Here is a 19,441-nt window from a genome sequence, read left to right on the forward strand (position 1 = left end):
AAGTAGACATAAACTAATTTCAAACTTGCAGAGCACACACACATAAAAACTGTGGGTCTTCCCACTTACAGACACAAATGCTTAGAGCAAACTTTACAATGTATTTAAAGAATGCTGTATTCCAACTATGTTAGACCTAGTCTCTCAGCCCTCAGCATCCACTCCTACCTCCTTCATCGTACCTACCATTGCTTCGGAGAATGGAAAGCTATGAATGACATTTTCCAGGCTCCCTTTTTATTTTCTTGATGCAAATTTGTAGACACCAATTAAATTCAATAGTGTGTGAGACTTGGGAGTAAAAATGAAGCAGGAGCTAACTTTCTATTGATAATAAAGGTCATAAATTTTGAATTTCCAGATACAATTGTGGCTAGAGTGAGTATTCCTGTGTCCAGCCCCAGACCCTTATGGGTGAAAAGAAAATTGTGATGGAACTTCCCTGGTGGTCCAGTGGTTAAGACTTTGCCTTCCAATGCAGGAGGTGCTGCTTTGATCCCTATTCAGGATGCAAAGTTCCCATGGCCAAAAAGTCAAAACATAAAACAAACAATATTATTACAAATTCAATAAAGACTTTAAAAGAAGAGAAAATGGTGATGATGGTGGCATGGAGGCAAAACTCTCTGGATGTTGCAGACCCTGAGATCACTGTTACTGCAGTATGACCTTGACCTCAAGGGCATCATTCAAGAATCACCAACTCAGAGAGATATACAAGCTAAAAGGGGCCAGGCCCCACCATTGCTCTCGAGAGGCAATGGACATCTCAAATGAACAAGTGTTGGACAGCACTTGTTCAATCCCCATGAACATTATCTTTTATCACAGGTTTTTTCTGTGGAATAGCTGGATTTGTGGTTTTGTTTTTCAGAACTCTGCTTCAGCAAGATATGGAAAAAAGATGAGGTTATGGAAGCTCATCCAATTCCAGATATGATGAAGGGAGAGGGCCATCAAGAAACTACCCCCTGTCCCCAGAAGAATGGGTTGAATTTGTCACTTAGCCACCTGCTTGGCCCTAATCCTCCTTCAGTGGCCAGTGGATGAGGAAGGTGCGTGTCTGCATTAAGAAGCAGACAACTGGACATGAACTTTCATGGTAGAAGGAAACCAGCAAGAAACGGATTGCCGACCATGCTGGACAAACTAGATGAACATGTGCATCCAAACAAGGACTGTTCTGTGTCCTCGCATTTGAATGACGTTGTGCTGGGAATTCCCTCTGCAGGGATCTGGCAGGACTGACATGCAGTTCTCTAAATGCACATGTTTGTCTCATCTTTTTTGTCATTTATTAAAGTATTAACACACTTTATATTAATTAAAATACTAATTAAATGACATACTAGTAATTAATAAAATGCTAATTGATACACTATTATTTAAAGTATTAATATACTATATACTATAATCTCACCTTTATATGATTAAAAAACAAAATGCTCCAAATGTGAAGAAAGGTAAAATGCTGTGTATTGAGTGCTGCTAGTATCCCTGTTTTCAACTTCTGAAATACTGTTCATGGTTTTTTATTGTTGTTATTCTCATTTATAAATATATCATGCTGTATTTACTAAAAAAAAAAGAAAGAAAGAAAGAAAGAATCCCCAACTCTCATTAATTTAGTCTCCAATCATCTTTCATATTTAAACTTTGGGTGCACAAAAAAATTTTAATTATAATTTGAGATCCCTAGTACACTAGCCTCTTGACATTCTTGTTTTCTTTTGTTGTGTTTGATGTTTATTATATGAATATCAGTAGCCAATATAAAAGCTAGAACTTTATAACATGTCTATGTGCTCCTGCCAATCCTGCTTCCTGCCTACCATAAAAATGTCACCATTATATTGAGCTTTGATTATCAAACCCTTGATTTGTTTTCACTTTTACCATATATGTGCCTAAACAATGCAAGCATACTGACAAAAGTTGGTGGCTCAGAGGTAAAGAACACGTCTGCCAATGTAAGAGACGTGGGTGTGATCCATGGGTAAGAAGATCCCCTAGAGAAGGCAATGGCAACTCAATCCAGTATTCTTGCCTGGAAAATCCCGTGGACAGAGGAATCTGGCCAGTAGTTCATGGAGTCACACGTCAGACACGAATTTGTGACTAAGCAGGCACACACTGATTAAAGTTATCCCCACAAAACAACTCTTCATTTTAATATCCACATTTCATAGACCCTAGATTTCTCTTAATACAGAATTTGTTGGATGATGTTTATAAATGAAAAATGTAGATATATATACTTCCCAATATGGTTGTACCAAAATAAATTCAAACCAGTAAAGTGTAAGAGATCTCATTTATCTACATCTCCAACACTTGGTATTACCTATTTATTAGTTTTTGCCATTAAAATGGGTATGAAGTATTATATTACTATGATCTTGACTTGCGGTTCTCAAGTTATGAGTGAAGCTGAGCATCTCTAAAAATACAGCTTATTAGGTTATGTATTTCCTCTTCCATGAAGTGCTTTTCAATTATTTTTCCCAATTATTGTCTTTCTAATTATTTAATGACAGTTGTTTATAGGTTCTTGGTATTAATACTGTGCTCAAAAACACTATAAAGTGTTTTGATAAGCACAAGTTCATAAAGAATCTGCCTGCCAAAAAGAAAAAAAAAAAAAAAAGGATCTGCCTGCCAGTGCAAAAGATATGAATTCAATCCTAGATCTGGATGATCCCCTGGAGAAGGAAATGGCAACCCTCTCCTGTATTCTTGCCTGGGAAATCCCATGAACAAAAGAGCCTGGCAGGCTACAGTCCACGGGGTCACAAAAGAGCCAGACACAATTTAGCAACGAAACAACAACAAAGCCTTTTAATAGACAAAATAGTACAATATCTGGAACAAGGAATGTTGAAAAGAGGTACGAAGAAAAGAGAAGAAAAGAATGAATAACAAACTAAACAAAAAAATAATAATAATAAAGGAAAGCTCATCCTAAGATTAGTGGAAAAGAGGTTAATAGAAGAGGACGAACTGAAGAGAGAAAGGCATCAGAATATCCCCATGACCTGATATGATAAGGATTATCTAAGTTACAAAAGAAAATTACATTTTTACAATGGGTCTAAATTTTAAAGATGTTAGTGAATAAAGTTCCACTTATAGGTAAATCTTCTTCATCTCACATATTGATTTCCTTTTAGAATCACAGAAAACATCGTTCCAGCCCCATCCTCTCTCATCCCAGAAAACAACTGAAGCACATTCCTCTGCAGAAAAGTTGGGTTCATTTTGGTGCCAAAATCTAAGGAGAAACAAAGGGTAAAAACACTTCAGTGAATGCTGAGTGATTGATTAGAAAGTACATAGGGTCAGGGTTGAAAAAATTAGGGTTCAAGATGAAAGAACACCCCAATGATGACTCCTTTTTTTCATATAGCCATCCTCAAAAACACCATATGCAGGTGGCTTCCCTGATGGTTCAGTGGTTAAAATTTTGCCCCCCAATGTAGAGGGCACAGGTTCAATCCCTGGTCAGGGAGCTAAGATCCCATATGCCTTGAGCCCAAAAATCCAAAACAGAAGCAGTATTATAACAAATTCAATAAAGACTTTAAAAATGGTCCACATCAAAAAAAAGTCTTTAAAATAAAACCACATGTGCAGACACATACTATCACTCTTGCTAATCTAAAATTCTCCTGGAAAGTAAGTTTTTATGAAACAAGACAAGATTTAATGCTTTAATATCTGATCTTCACTTCCTCTCCTATACAGAGCACTTATCCTGACCTCTCTCACTTATGCACTCTTATCATATTCCTAAATCTCTCTGCTCTCATGGAGCTACACAAAGTGAGTATCAGAATGCTTGAGTCTGGGATACAATCTGTGGTAGGGTGGGATGGAAGGGATAGGACATTATTTTTGAAATTAAAAGACCTAGTACTGCTGCTGACTCATTTGACTTTAAGGAATTAATTAAATTCTTCATCTACAAAGATAGGAATCACTGTAAGTTCCCCAAATAGTTCACAAGGTTGTGTAATTATCAAATGTAATAATGTATAATTAAATTCAGGGTTTTTTAAAGCCACAAACAAATAGTATTATTATATAGTTATCCTATTAGAATTTCAACATAATACTGCTTCAGACATTTAAATATTATTAATTGGAGAAATACTTAATTGAATTGTTTAGGAGCAGCAAAAGTAACAGTTAAGAGCATTATCTTTGGACTTAAATAAACATAGAGTTGAGACTACTTTCTCATCTTACTAATTTATTGAAGTTGGGCTATTTATTATATTTCTTATCAGTAAAATGAGTTCTGAAAAAGAAGTTTTTATGAAATTTAGGTAAGATAATGCATGCAGTTAGTAAGAACTTAATGATTGTTAGACTCTTGATTTCATAATTATGGCCATTAGTATTAGCATTAATAGTTGCTGCTAACAAAATTTCTCTAATTTTTTTGTGTAAACAAGACACTAGGGTTCATTAATCTGAGTCTGCACTCACCTGACATTTTCCTTGTAAGGTGTCTGATCAATCCATTGCCAATTGCCATTCCCTTGTGGGTCTGAGAGTCCCAGAAAATAAGAAAATGTTTTATTCAGCTGCTGGATAATGAAATCCTATGAGAAGAAAAAGAGTCACAGACTGAAATTTCCAGGTTGGATCAAGTAAGGGTTGTCTTTAGCTCTAGAGAAAAGAAAATGCAGATATGAGGAACAGTGTCATGACAAGAGTGGACAAGAGTGATGGCTAAAAACACCAACATTATCCCAGAAGGAAGAAAGCTCTGTTCTGTGAATTCCCATCTCAGACTATTTATTCTTTTCTTCACCAAGAGACAATTCTTTCTCAATGTGCAGATTGGTTTCTGTGCTTTTAAATGTTTAATAAATTTTACAAATGTGTGTGTATCATCTTATTTATCATTGTTTATCAGTAAAATTACATTTGGGTCATCAAAATTCAAATTCATTTTTGTCTACTTTCCTAAGCAGTACTTCTCTAAGAAGTAGGTTTCAATACTTGCAAAAGTTAAACATAAAGGAGTTCTAACTAAAGTTTCACTGTAGTATGTGATTAATTTCTGAAATTATTTAGTTTTGACCAAGAGGAGCAAAGATGGAGAGTAGAAAGGCCCCGAGTTCCCTCCTTTCACAGCACACTAGGATTACAACTATTTATAGAGCAACTGGCAATGAGAATGACCTGCAGGCTAGTTGAAAGATCTACAACTTAACCACAAAGTGACTGGTAGATGGGTCAGAGACACAGAGGAGTCAAGATCCATATACCCAGATAGGTAACCCACAGATGAGATGATAATTAAAATTACAGAGATTATCTACAAGAAACAATAGACCATAGAGTAGTTAACTGGATAAAAAAAACAAACTCCGGTGAGACTCACTTCAGTCTTAAAGGACACACACAGACTGCAGTGAACAAATGGAAAAAGGTATTCCACACAAATGAAGCCAAAACAGAGTAGGGATAGCAAAAAATGAATTTGGACCCTTACTTTACACTGCATTTTAAAAAAAAATTCAAAATGGAAGATAGACCTAAATATAAGACCCATAACTATACAAATTGTGAAAGAAAACACAAGGGAAATGTTCTATGACACTGGATTTGGCGACTTTTTTAGCTATGACACCAAAACCATAGGCAACAAAGGAAAAATAAAGTAACTAAACTACATCAAACTCTAAAACTTCTGAGCATCAAAGGAAATAATCAACAGAGTGTAAAGGCAACCTGTGAAATGGGAGAAAATATTTGAAAATCATATATCTGATAAGGAATTGATATCTAGAATATATAAAACTCCTATAGCTCAACAAAAAAAACACAAATATCTCAATTTTTAGAATAGGGAGAGTACTTGAATACACATTTCTCCAAGAAGGCATGCAAATGATCAACAAATATATGAAAAGATGTTTGATACTGCTAATCATTAAAGAAAAGGAAATCAAATCACAATAAAATATAATTTCACACCCATTAGGATGGCCACTACTGGAATAAAGACAAAGAAAATAATGTGTTGTCAATAAAATGGAGAAATTGGAACCTTTGTGTACTCTTTGTGGGACTATAAAATAGTGTAGCCACCATGTAAAACAATATAGTGGTTCCTCGAAAATTTCAAATTAGGATTACTATATGATCCATCAATCCCACTTCGGAGTATATATGCAGAATAATTGAAAGCAAAATTTCAAAGATCATCTGTGGTTATTTGCAGCATTGTTTAGGGGAGCCAGGTGATGGAGCATCCCAAACATCCACAAATATGTAAATGGATAAGTGATACATGTTTTATACATAGAGTGGAATATTATTCAGACTTACAAAGGAGGAAAATCCTGTCACATGCTACAAAATGGATAAATTTTGAAGATATTATACTAAGTGAAATAAGGCAGTCACAAAAATACAAAATACTATATGATGCCACTTGTATGAGATATCAATAAGTATTAATAGTCAAACTCATAAATACAGAAATTAAAAGGGTGGTTTCCAGGGACTGGAAGGAGGGTGAAATGGGTTGTCACTCTCCATTGGGTATAGAGTTCAGTTTGGCAGGATGAAAAAGTTGTTAGATCTTGTTATTGAATTGGTCAAAAAGTTCATTTGGGTTTTTCCATAAGACATTAGCTCCAGTACTTTGGCCACCTGATGCGAAGAGCTGACTCTTCTAAGAAAGGACTCTATGCTGGAAAAGATCGAAGAATGGAGAAGGGGATGACAGAGGATGAGATGGTTGGATGGCATCACTGACTCAATGAACATGAGTTTGAGCAAACTCCAGGAGATGGTGAAAGACAGGGAAGCCTGGCATGCTGCAGTCCATGGGGTCACAAAAAGTCAGACATGACTGAGCCACTAAACAACAATAAGGCATTACAAATACAATAATGTGAATATAGTTAGCACTACTAAACTGTACGCTTAAAAAGAGTTAAGGTGGTAAGTTTTGTTATTCTCTTTCCTCATTTTTTTTTTATTTTAATGAAAAATAAAGAAAACCAAAGTACCTGCTCTGCTTCTGTGTTGATCACCACCAAGTGAGCTCCCATCCCAACGCAGTTCTGCTCACTCTTAGCCCAGAAATTCTCTTTAGAAGAAATAAAGTAGCAGCTGGAGCCGAACGGCTTCCAGGTACCTGGGCAACATCCCCAAATCTTTCCTGCGTTGCATGAAAGCAAAGGGTGAGTGTAAGATGAGACTAATAAGCTTAAAGGAGCACGTTCTATACATATAAAATTCTGAGGATCTGTAGTCGTTTTTCAAAGATACGTGTCTTAATTCATGTATTTTCTTTCAGTGCCCTTTATTATATAATTTGACGCCGTAAAATTGCTTGTAAATAAACATTCTTCAACATTAAGCCCTCAATACTTACTAAGGTTTGCCTGCAAAATTTTTCTGGATTTTTTTTTTGCCAAAAAAATCACTATCAATATTTTTACCCTATTCCTTATATTCTTTATACATTAGAAACACCAAATTCTTTCAGAGTTTCAAATGATCAACTAAGTGAGTCTGGAATTCCAGTTCTGCTTAACAATCTTGGGCAAGCCACAGGGCCTAAAATTTTTAACATTTTAATAATGATAATTATTCTCAGGATGATTGTGGAAATTATAATTATTTATCATTAGAACTGTCTCTACCATTTATTGTATATGTCCTTGAGCAAATTCCATAACCTCCTTGCACCTCATTTTTTTTGCACCTCATTTTTTAATCCTTAAAATGGAAATAACAGTACCAAACTCAAGGTGAGAGTTAATCATGTAAATATACAAAGCACTTTAAAGAATGCTTAAGATGTAATAATTGCTCATAAATATTACCTAGTACTAATTTTTACACAGTATCAAGCACTTAAGAGTATTAACAAATAGTTGTCCCCTTTCTCCTTCGAAGCACCAGTTTGTCACTCTCCTTAGATTAAAATATCTGCGACTAACTGTAAAAATATCCACTGATGTCTTTTCTTTGTGTGTGTGTGTATATATATATACATATATATATATATAATTTTAGCACATGTATATGCATATATAAATAATATAATAAATTTGTTGGGATTTGAACTTTCTTAAAGGTATTATATGCAGTCTTCTTGGGCTTAATTTCTCATTGCATAATGCTAAAATTCATCCATATTGTTATATGTAGTTCTATTTGTGTTTTTAATTATGGTCAAATTATTACATATTAAGTAATGAGAAAACTTTTAAAGGCTTATTATTCATTGTATAATATTATAAAATTTTATTATATTATAAAATTTAAAATTTTAAATATTATAAAATGTTATTCATTTTATAATATTATAAAATGAATAAAATAGACTAATGAGTATCATTTTAATATTGGCCCCCTTTAGAAATCTATCTTAATTATATATTCTGATCACTATTAAAAATTGGTTTTTCATAAGACTTCTCAAAATGTGCCTTAACAGATTATTTTAATTTTAAAAGTCTAATTTGACTGACTGTTTTGTTAGTAGGGATTGGCCTTGCCAATTAATTATACATTTCAAACATTTTTCACATGTTAAATACAAATCTCCAGTTACAAGGTTGACAAAAATACTGAAAAATGTGATGAGTAGAAGAATTTGTCAAAAAAGCATATTGATTTTAATATATTTCATTTTCCTAACTGTTCTGAGAATAATGGACTCATTAAAATGGTTTGTAAGTATTGAAAAACAGATGTAATTAATAGTCATTTGCTAAGACTTCTTAAACATTTTTGGTGTACTTTCCAGAAATTGAGAAAGCAAATGACTACTGGCTGAAAAATAGCAAGACTTTGCAAATTATTCCATTTATTATTCTTAACATCCAACAGCATTGAAAAATAACCTAATCAAATTCTCAGCAGACCATTACAAATAATTTTTGGAACTAGAACACTGTATGATTTCTGGCAAATAACTGAAAATTTTCAAAAAATTGACTGACATCCTAACAAAGCACATTCTATGCCTATCTACTTATTTAGGTAAGTAAGGCTTATCTAAAGTTTGTGTTGCTAAAGTGAAAAACAGGAATAGAACTGATGTTGAATTCTCTCTCATTCTAGTAATAATGATAACCAAGTAGATACAGTCTGATTGCATTTTTCAAGTCCCATTCATCTAACTAAGAGATGGACTTCCAATAGGATTTTGCTTTATTAGTAGTAACTTATCAATATTTAAAGTACATTTGTGATGTTTTGAACACAAGAAATTAATTACACTTAAAGCCCAGTGTTCCATAGAATATAAATACATTAATAAAACTGGAGCATAACTGCTAGAAGCAGTCAAAATGTTTGGACCTATACATGGATCACCATGAATGTGACAACTAAATATGCAGACTGATACTGCAAACAATTGCCACTGGTGATGTGATATTCTAAAATAATAATGTTGAGCTTTTTTTGTCCAACATCTTAGCGAGGTGGCAGTGGTTGCAGTTGCTCTCCGGCCTTCGCTATGCCACCCAAGGACGACAAGAAGAAGAAAGATGCCGGAAAGTCGGCCAAGAAAGACAAAGATCCAGTGAACAAATCTGGGGGCAAGGCCAAAAAGAAGAAGTGGTCCAAAGGCAAAGTTCGGGACAAGCTCAATAACCTAGTCTTGTTTGACAAAGCAACATATGACAAACTCTGTAAAGAAGTTCCCAACTATAAGCTTATAACTCCAGCTGTCGTCTCTGAGAGACTGAAGATTCGTGGTTCCCTGGCCAGAGCAGCCCTTCAGGAACTCCTTAGTAAAGGACTTATTAAACTGGTTTCAAAGCACAGAGCTCAAGTGATTTACACCAGAAACACCAAGGGTGGAGATGCCCCAGCTGCTGGTGAAGATGCATGAACAGGTCCCACCAGCTGTACATTTTGAAAAATAAAACTTTATTAAATCAAAAAAAAAATAAAATAATACTGTTGAATAAACTTCTGAACAAAAGAAAAAATAAAAATATTAATGTATACTTATCTATATATTTTGGCAAATAGGGGAAGTATGATGTAAATATTAGTCCAAGGGGGAAAAAGAATCATGTCAAACATCTAACTGTTAAATAATATATGTTATTTTTTTCCTTAATGTGGACCTTTTTAAATGTTTTTACTGATTTATTACAATATTGCTCTTGTTTTATGTTTTTGCTTCTGTTTTATGTTTTGACTCCCAATCAGACCTGCAACCCCTGCATTGGAAGATGGGGCCTTAACCACTGGACCACCAGGGAAGTCTTGGTTACTCTTTTTTTCTCAATGCATGATGAGAGTGGAGGTAACACTTTGTAATGCCATTAAGACACTAGTAGATACATTTTTAAAAGACATAGCAGGTTTTTTAAATGTTAGTACTAACAACAGTCCGGAAATTGAAGCCTTTGCTTCTATGTGTGCTCAGTCGCTAAAGTGTGTTCGACTTGGCGACACCAAGGACTGTAGCCCACCAGGCTCCTCTGTCCATGGGATCATCCAGGCAAGAATACTGGAGTGGGTCACCATCTTTCGCTTCTATAACATGATGCAAAAATATAGACATCAAATTAAGTTATGTAAGGAAGAACATAATCTTTTTTTAACATTTACAAATTTATTTTTTATTTAAAAAATCTTTTTGCTCAACATATTACAGACAGAAAGCTGTATAAAACTGATATATACATTAACAAATTATTGAAAGTTGAACATCCTTATAACTCCCACTTAGGTCAAGATATGGAATTTTACCATCTACCCCAGATGGCGCATATGTGCCTCATCTTAATCACAGACCCTTTCTACCACTCTAGATATAATAACTGCTTTTCAAAATTCTTTTAGGGGCTTGGCAAACAGAACAGTTTAAATGTGACAGGTCAGGCTTCCCTGGTGATCCAGTCATTAGGACTGCCTTGCAATGCAAAGGACACCAGTCTGATCCCTGGTCCAGGAAGACTGCACATACCGTGGAGCCACTAAGTCTATGTGCCGCAGCTACTGACCCTGTGTGCTGCAACTATTAATACTGAAGCCTGCACGCCAAGAGACTGCTCTGAACAGCAAAAGAAGCCACAGCAGTGAGGAACCCATGCACTTCAACTAGAGAAAGCCCGCATGCAGCAACGAAGACCCACCATAGTTGAAAAATAAAATAAATAAATCTTTTTTAAAAAAGAAAAGGAGAAAGAGGATAGGCCTAGGCAGAGCACAGGTCCACTGAAAAAACTCTGACTTTACCCATGCCTCTGAATATCTCAACACCAGGACTGGGTGGGGGGGTGGGGGGGGAAAGGGAAAGATAAAATGTGGGTTTCAATTAGGCTTTAACTTCAATCAAATGGGAATTTTGTGTTTGAACTTTCATTTTTCCTTTTCATTGTCATAATAATTTGAAAAGTTATTGTTTAAAAATTGGGCATTTTTATTTGATGATATGGTATTACGCAACATAATTTCATCCTATAAGCTTATCTGTAACTTAAATTGGTTGTGTTGAACACCCTGAGTGGCCATTAACATTAAGTTGGATAGATTTAGAGAGTGAATTTGCAGTCTCTTATGTCAGACAAATGTGGAGTTAATTTAATTAATATCCATCTGTTTTGTCCAATTCAGAGTATTCTGAAGGCAAAGGCTTCCAGAAAGGTATTCTTTAAAATTTCAGTAATTATTGTTGAAGTGTCTCCCGAAGTCAGGAGGAAGACAATCCTGATAGACTTATGTTTTCCTCCCCAGAAGGGCCAGCTCTACAGCTGTTTGAGAAAAAAAAAAAACTCCAATGTGACAACAAAACCATAGGTCAGGGAGAGTAAGGAAAATTACTCCTCAACACCCATGCGCTACATTCTTGCCAAATACCAAAAAAATGGGGGAATTTTCAACATCTCAGAGAAGCACAAACAAACCTCTGCCCTCTCGTTACTGTTCATAAGTTTCTTCATAAAAGCAGAGGAGGAAATATTTAGTTCCTGAAACAGCAGGAATCTAATGTCTATTTGGGTTTCATTACTTAGAAGGAGTCAAGTCATAATGACCACTGCAAACATGCACTTTGCATTTCTTGGGCTTTTGTGAGTCAGACCAGTGTTGATTCTGAATTGAACTCAACCAATTCTCTCTGTGGCTCAGATGGTAAAGATTTTCAGCTGGTAAAGAATCCGCCTGCAATGTGTGGGAGACCCGGGTTTGATCCCTGGGTTGGGAAGATACCCTGGAGAAAGAAATGGCTACCCACTCCAGTATTCTTGCCTGGAGAATCCCATGGACAGAAGAAGCCTGGTGGGCTACAGTACACGACTGAGCAATTAACACTTTCACTTTACTTTCGATTCTCCATATGCTAAGTTACGAGGGTTATTGTTTAGAGTAGGGGCAGTCTCATTGAGACAGGAAGACAGCAATACAGCCATTTTGAAAGGACTGGGGAACAGCCTTGCACAAACCAGCCCTTGGAAGCTAAATAGGAGCTTGAGTCCCAGAGACACAGGTGAAAAAAAGCAGCAAAACAAAAACACACTTGCAGGAATAAACGATTGGCTTTATCTCTGCTACATTAATGAGTGTATACCTAGTTGCCACAAGAAGCTCAACTAAATATTTTAACCTTATCTGTTTCTGTCCTTTCTTGCAGAAAATCTTCCTGTATTCCCTTTCCCTCACACAAGCTCTCTCTGTTCTTGACAGCCACCATGGACCCATCTGCCACTGATTTTAAAAGCCTGATGGACTTTCCTGGTGGGCCAGTGGTTAAGAATTCTCCTTCCAATGCAGGGGACTTGGGTTTAACCCCTCATTAGGAAACTAAGATCCCACATGTGCTGTGCTTAGTCACTCAGTCGTGTCTAACTCTCGCGACCCCATGGACTGTAGACCCCACACTCCTCTGTCCTTGAGATTTTTCAGACAAGAATATTTGAGTGGGTTGCCATTTCCTCCTCCAGGGGATCTTCCCCACTCAGGGATCGAACCCGTGTCTCCAGTGTCTCCTGCATTACAGGCAGATTCTTGGTAACTATGTGCTGCTGAAACCACAGAGCCTGTTCTGTTTAGAGCCTGTGTGCCTCAATGAATACTCAGCACAGCCAAAATGCTAAAATATTTTTTTAATGTTCGACAACTGTTGGAAATTATCAGTGATCATGGGACAAACCCTCCTTATTGTTATAAAAGCAACTACCCCCTACTACTTGAGGAGCTGGCATTTTTCTCCCTGCCTTCTCTCTTGTGTACAAGCTGTCTACTTTAACAAAAAGCTTTGCCTGCCTAAGACTCTTGTGGAATCAATATTCATTTCTATGGTATCACTGTCCAAGGATCTGGAAAGGACGTGGTAACACCATCCTGAGCCATGTTCCGAGCTCCAAGTTGACCGTAATAAAACTGGTTCTTGGAATGGACATGGGCATTATTTTTATTTATCTATTTTTGGCTGTGCTGGGTCTTTTTTGCTGTATGTGGGCTTTTTTCTAGTTGTGACGAGAGGAGGCTACTCTCTGGTTGCAGTGCATATGCTTCTCATTGCGGTGGCTTCTCTTGTTGCCAAGCACAGGCTCTAGGGCACACAGGCTTCAGTAGTTGTGGCATGTGGGCTCAGTAGTTGCAACTCCTGGGCTCTAGAGCAGAGGCTCAATAGTTGTAGTGCAGGAGCTTAGTTGCTTCACAGCATGTGAGATCTTCCCAGATCAGGAATCAAACCCACATCTACTGCTTGGCAGGTGGACTTTTTACCACTGAGCCAGCAGGGGAACCTCGATATGGGCATTATTAATTGGGCACTTTAGATATCAAAAAGATTTTATCCATTTGGTAGAGGGTGACGGTAATGTGAAACAAGAACCGTTGGGAATAATTTCTAGGGTGGGCTTCAGCAAATTACGAGGGTATGTTGGTAGCACGTATTGAGGTCAACAAGGCTGGAGGAGGCATTTTTTGAAGGCAAGTCTAGAACCTGATATGAACAACGAAGTTTAGAGATACATTAAATATATTCATGCAGCAACTTTGCATGCTGTACTGTGCTTAGTCGCTCAGTCATGTCCAACTCTTTGCAACCCCGTGGACTGTAGCCCACCAGGCTCCTCTGTCCATAGGGATTCTCCAGGCAAAAATACTGGAGTGGGTTGCCATGCCCTCCTCCAGGGGATCTTCCCAACCCAGGGATCGAACCCAGGTCTCCCACATTTGACCAGATTCTTTACCATCTGAGCAACCAGGGAAGCCCGCAGCAACTTTATCTTTTTTTAATAGAATAAACCAATCTTGAACTCAACCCTGACCTCTGTCTGAGAAAAGGGGATGTCTAGTTAAACATTGCAACACCTTACCTGTCACCCTTGTCCCTTCACTGAAGCAGGTTAGATTTGAATGGTGTGTGTGCAGTTCAGACAGCCTTTTGCCAATGTTGCCATATGTAAAATAATAAGTCACTGTAAAAGGAGAAGAAGGATTAGTATCCTTCCATTCTTTCACTATTGAGCATTATGCTCTAAATCTGTGCCGCGCTGGGGTACCTGCAACTGCCACCACTCTCTTCTTTCTAAACCAGCTCAATAAAGACTATGCTGATTGTGTATGGAATCTAGGGAAAATGTACTGATGAATCTATTTGCAGTGCAGGAATATAGACCTGGACATAGAGAACGACTTGTGGACACAGGGTGAGAAGGGGAGGGTGGGACAAACTGAGAGAGTAGCATTGACTTATCTACACTACCTTGTGTAAAATGGATAGCTAGTGAGAACCTGCCGTAGAGCACAGGGAGCTCAGCTGGATGCTCTGTGATGACCTAGAGGGATGGGGTGGGCTCGTGGAAGAGAAGCACAAGAGGGAGAGGATATATGTAGATGTATGGCTGATTCACACTGTTGCACATCAGAAACTAATGCAATTACGTGTTGTATGTTAGTCACTCAGTCGTGTCCGACTCTGCGACCCCATGGACTGTACCCCACCAGGCTCCTCTGTCCATGGAGTTCTCCAGGCAAGAATACTGGAGTGGGTTGCCATTTATACTCCAACTTTTTTTTTAATTGTTTACTACTTGCTTGTATGCATTGTCATGTTTGTGTTTATGCCGACACATTTATTTTTGACTCCTTCCCCCATTAAAATTTAAGCTCTATGTTCTAGGGCAGAGATTCTGTTTTCCTTCTTTTTTTTTTTTCATTAATTTTTATAAGAGTGTGGTTGCTTTACAATATTGTATTAGTTTCTACTGTCCAGCAAAGTGAATGAGCCATACATCTACACATATCCTCTCCCTTTTGGACTTACTTCCCATTCAAGTCACCCCGAGCATTAAACAGGGTTCCCTGTGCTATTATACAGTACGTTCTCATTAGTTGAGATTCTGTTTTCTATACCAGTTAATCACTTAGAGCTGTGACGATCATAATAATCAATAGACACTGTTCATTCACTGGCTATCTGCTTATCTTTAAATTTTTTTAACTTTTTGTTTTGCATTGGTGCATAACCGATTAACAATGTTGTGATAGTTTCAGGTGGACAGTAAAGGGACTCAGCCATACATATACATGTATCCATTCCCCCCCAAACTCCCCTCCCATCCAGGCTGCCACATAACATTGAGCAATACAGTAGGTTCCTTGTTGGTTATTCATTCTAAATATAGCTGTATGAACATGTCCATCCATAACTCCCTAACTATCTCTTTCCTCCGTACTTTCCCCACCCCTTGACCCAGCAACCATAAATTCATTCTCTAAGTCTGTGAGTCTTTTTCTGTTTTGCAAGTAAGTTCATTTGTATCAATTTTTTTTTTAAGATTCCACATATAAGGGATGTCATATGATAGTTCTCCTTCTCTGTCTGATTTACTTCACTCAGTATGACAATATCTAGGTCCATCCATGTTGCTGCAATGGCATTATTTCATTCTTTTTAATGGCTGAGTAATATTCCATTGTATACATGTACCACATCTTCTTTATCCATTCACCTGTTGATGGGCATTTAGGTTGTTCCATGTCTTAGCTATTGTAAACAATGCTGCAATGAACATTGGGGTACATATATCCTTTGGATCATGTTTTGCTCCAGATATATGCCCAGGAGTGGGGTTGCAGGGCCTTATGGTAGCTCTCCTTAATGTTAATAATCCTGAAGTGAGTTTGCAGTTTATTCCAGTATTTTTAAAAATTTCTGACTGCTGGTAGCTACACTTAAACATAGAGGATGAATAACAACCAAGGGGAGCCTTTAAACCTTTAGAGACATTTTAAATGTCTCAAATGAATATAAACTTTTATGTTCAGGGTGTGCACATTGAGTAAGACCTGTTCTCTCTCAGGTCCTGACTTGATTCTTCACTCATATCCTTCTCGTCCTTCTGTTATTGAAACCCTGGACTGTCAAACATTATTACCTCTCTCTTAGCCTGTCTCGGAGTTCTGAATACCTGCTTCCTTTTGATTAGTGAAATAGCTACCCTTAAACTCCTTTCTCTCTTCCACTTGACTCTGTAAAGTAAAGCAAATTCTAATCCTGGTGATAATTCTTTGTGCTTTAATGAAGACTATAAGATTGATTCACATGTCAGAAGGAGCTTCAAATATGGCCCATTTGACATAGGAAGTCAGTTTCACCCCCTCAGATTATTCAATAACTATTTTTAACCACCTTGTCAGTGAATAGAGAAGTAAATTGTGGGTTAGAGAGCAAAAAGGCCCTTGAGACTTCTCACAAAATGAGCCTGAATTATTTAACTGGAGGCAAAGGGAACAGGAAAGAAATACTTTATTCTCTTCTAGTTCCAATATTCCACTTAAAAACCTTTTCCTTTCCTAGTGGGAAAGACTCCCATATGAAAACCAAAGACCCTAATCTAAAGTATTATGATCATAAAGGCAGTTATGGCCATCCTCTCACTAAAGGGCTTTATGACACGTGATCACCATGAACCCAGGAGTGAAGATGGAGTCCTCGAGGATGGCAACAAACAACATACAATCTAGGTGAGGTCATGATTGGGTAAATGCTAGTAAAACCAGGCAAAATAAATCTGAAAAAAGAACCAGTTATCAAAACATGGAGGAAGCAGAGTAAAGGGAGGAGAAGGGGAGAGGAAAATGAAGAAAACACATGGCATTCCAAGTAAGAGCTAACATATTAATGGGTGAAAGAGAACATATTCTAGGGAAGGGGTCCCCAACCTCTGGGATCTAGTGCCTGATGATCTGAGGTGGAGCTGATGTAATAATAATAACAGAAAGAAGGTGCACAGTAAGTGTACTGTACTTGAATCATCCTGAAACCATTCCCCACCCTAACCCCTAGTTTGTGGGGAAACTGTCTTCCACAAAGTGGGTGCCTGGTGCCAAAAAAGGTTGAGGATCACTGCCTAGAGGGTCTACATAGAACTTGATGGGGAAGGGATCAAGGGACATAGCCCCTCAGTGATGAACTTACCCACACAGCTCACAATGAAACATGCACTGAGGAGGACTAAGCAAAGTACCAGGATACACCAGAGCCTCACATGGAAGCAGGATTCTGCTTTCTCTGTCAAGTCAGCAAGACAGATGTAGTTACCAGGGGTTCCAGGAAGCAAGAGACCCTAAGAAGCTTAGAGCAATGAAGACACCAAATGAAGAATCTCAGAGTAATTGGGACTTAAATTAGAAGAGAACTTAGGGGACTTCCCTGGCAATTCAGAGGTTAAGAATTTGCCTTGCAATGCAGGAGACACAGGTTCCATCCCTGGCTGCAGAGATAAGATCCCATGTGCTGGGGGGCAACTGAACCCACATGCCTCAACTAAGACCTAACACAGCCAAGTAAGAAAATATCTTTTTAAAAATTGAGAGAGAGCTTAGAAACGCCCTCAAGATTAAATAACCAGGTAGTGGCTCTCGAAAGTGGAGCTAGTGGTAAAGAACTCGGCTGCCAATTCAGGAGATATAAGAGATATGGGTTCAATCCTTGGGTCATAAAGGTCCCCTGGAGAAGGAAATGGCAACCCACTCCAATATTCTTGCCTGGAAAACTCCATGGACAGAGGAGTCTGGTGGGCTACAGTCCATGGGGTCACAAAGAGTTGGGCATGACTGAAGTGACTTAGCAGCAGCTCTCAGGTCTTAAACAATCCAGGCAAAACTCATTCTCAGCCAAAGGTAATTTCCATTTCCTTGTTCTTTCTTCTTAGTATTGTAGTCATCTGTTGATTTCCCTATCTTTCTAAAAATATCATTTCTGTCTCTTACTTCTCATAAACCTCTGTGGTGTATGGTTTCTTACACTTTCAGGTGAGTCTGGCCTCTGAGGAATTATTCTCTCTTTCAGTCTTCCATGACTCCACAATGTGGTCCAATCTCTTTCCCATCCATTTGTCTGTTGTCTACCTCTTCTCTCCAGATGACTCATCATTTCATCACACACTTATACCTTCCTTTCTTGAATGGAGAAAAGGAATACTTACCTTCCCGCACCATTCTCTGGGCTCCCTGTGTTCAGGAGGTCCAAAAGCCTTTCTCTCTCTCTATCTGAAGATGTTACCCAGAGCTCTGGCTTCATTCAAAGAAGTCAGAGCTCAGAAATGAACTGCTGAATACTCTGATGTGACTAAGAGACATCCAATATAAAGGGCACCTTGAAAGAAGAAGTTGCGGTTTGGACTATAGATTCCAGTGATTTTTAAATAGTGGATAAAATGAAAGAGAAACTGAGAAACCTAGCCTAAACTGTTCATGAGAACTTCAACAAGAATACTCACATCATTTGTTCACTTTCTGACAGAAAGTCCCTCTCTCTGATTCCTACTCAGAACAGAGTAGGAATCTTTTTAAAAAAAATTTATTTGTAAGATGTAATTAATTCAGTGGTCCTTAGCCAATTGGGGGGGCTTTCCTGGTGGCCAAGTGGTAAAGAATCTGCCTGCTAATGCAGAAGACTTGGGTATAATCCCTGGGGAAGGCAGATCCCTTGAAAAGGAAATGGCAACCCACTCCAGTAGTCTTGCCTGGGAAATCCCATGGGCAGAGGAGCCTAGTAGGCTATAATTCATGGGGTCGCAAAAGAGTCTGACATCATTTAGCAACTAAACAACAAGCCAATTTTTACACTGAGTTTTATGTAAGACTTAACCCATGTGTTTAATAGTGTCCTAGGAAGTGAGAAAAATCTGAATAGATATGACTTAGATAATAAGGGTTAATATACTAAATTACATGAAGAACAATGGACATTGTTTAGGAATATAATTGCAAAGTGGAAGAGACTGGAATCTATCTGTAAAAGTGATAAAACATTCTTATTACATCAAGACCAAGACTGAAGAACATTTATTAATATGTTACAATCTCCTTGAGTAGTAAGGAGGAGCTGAAGTGGTATAACATCAAGGGTGAGGTTTATTAATTTCTTGTGATTACTCAAGGGCTTAGGGGTCCTTCCTTACATACAGTTTCCAGAATGTAG

At 37.7% G+C, this 19,441-nt stretch overlaps 2 protein-coding genes across 3 annotated transcripts; one reads left to right on the top strand and one right to left on the bottom strand.

Annotated features, from left to right (window-relative positions):
* Window positions 1–2,810: 2,810 nt before the first annotated feature.
* LOC110140343 (C-type lectin domain family 6 member A) lies at window positions 2,811–18,565 on the bottom strand. Of its 2 annotated transcripts, XM_020898734.2 has the most exons (6): window positions 18,444–18,565; window positions 17,435–17,527; window positions 14,328–14,429; window positions 7,035–7,186; window positions 4,492–4,607; window positions 2,811–3,271 (listed from the first exon to the last, which is right to left on the bottom strand). In XM_020898734.2, the coding sequence occupies exons 1-6, from the start codon at window positions 18,454–18,456 to the stop codon at window positions 3,127–3,129; spliced, it is 621 nt and encodes a 206-aa protein (XP_020754393.2). In that variant the 5' UTR covers window positions 18,457–18,565; the 3' UTR covers window positions 2,811–3,126. The 2 variants fall into 2 exon arrangements, with proteins under 2 accessions (XP_020754393.2, XP_070320156.1); XM_070464055.1 differs by lacking the exon at window positions 17,435–17,527.
* On the top strand, window positions 9,503–9,943 carry LOC110140345 (small ribosomal subunit protein eS25). The gene has a single exon (XM_070464050.1). The coding sequence runs from the start codon at window positions 9,503–9,505 to the stop codon at window positions 9,878–9,880; it is 378 nt and encodes a 125-aa protein (XP_070320151.1). The 3' UTR covers window positions 9,881–9,943.
* Window positions 18,566–19,441: the final 876 nt, after the last annotated feature.

This window comes from Odocoileus virginianus, unplaced genomic scaffold, assembly GCF_023699985.2.
Source record: "Odocoileus virginianus isolate 20LAN1187 ecotype Illinois unplaced genomic scaffold, Ovbor_1.2 Unplaced_Contig_11, whole genome shotgun sequence".
In the NCBI taxonomy this organism is placed as follows: Eukaryota; Metazoa; Chordata; class Mammalia; order Artiodactyla; family Cervidae; genus Odocoileus; species Odocoileus virginianus.

What these genes read in the sequence shown, in the direction of transcription:
- LOC110140345 (XM_070464050.1), top strand. Translation starts at nt 9,503, where the DNA reads ATGCCACCCAAGGACGACAAGAAGAAGAAAGATGCCGGAAAGTCGGCC.
- LOC110140343 (XM_020898734.2), bottom strand. An exon ending in TCAACACAGAAGCAGAGCAG is followed by an intron (nt 4,608 to 7,034) that starts GTACTTTGGTTT and finishes TTCTTCTCATAG; the next exon opens with GATTTCATTATCCAGCAGCT. An exon ending in CCTTACAAGGAAAATGTCAG is followed by an intron (nt 3,272 to 4,491) that starts GTGAGTGCAGAC and finishes GTTTCTCCTTAG; the next exon opens with ATTTTGGCACCAAAATGAAC.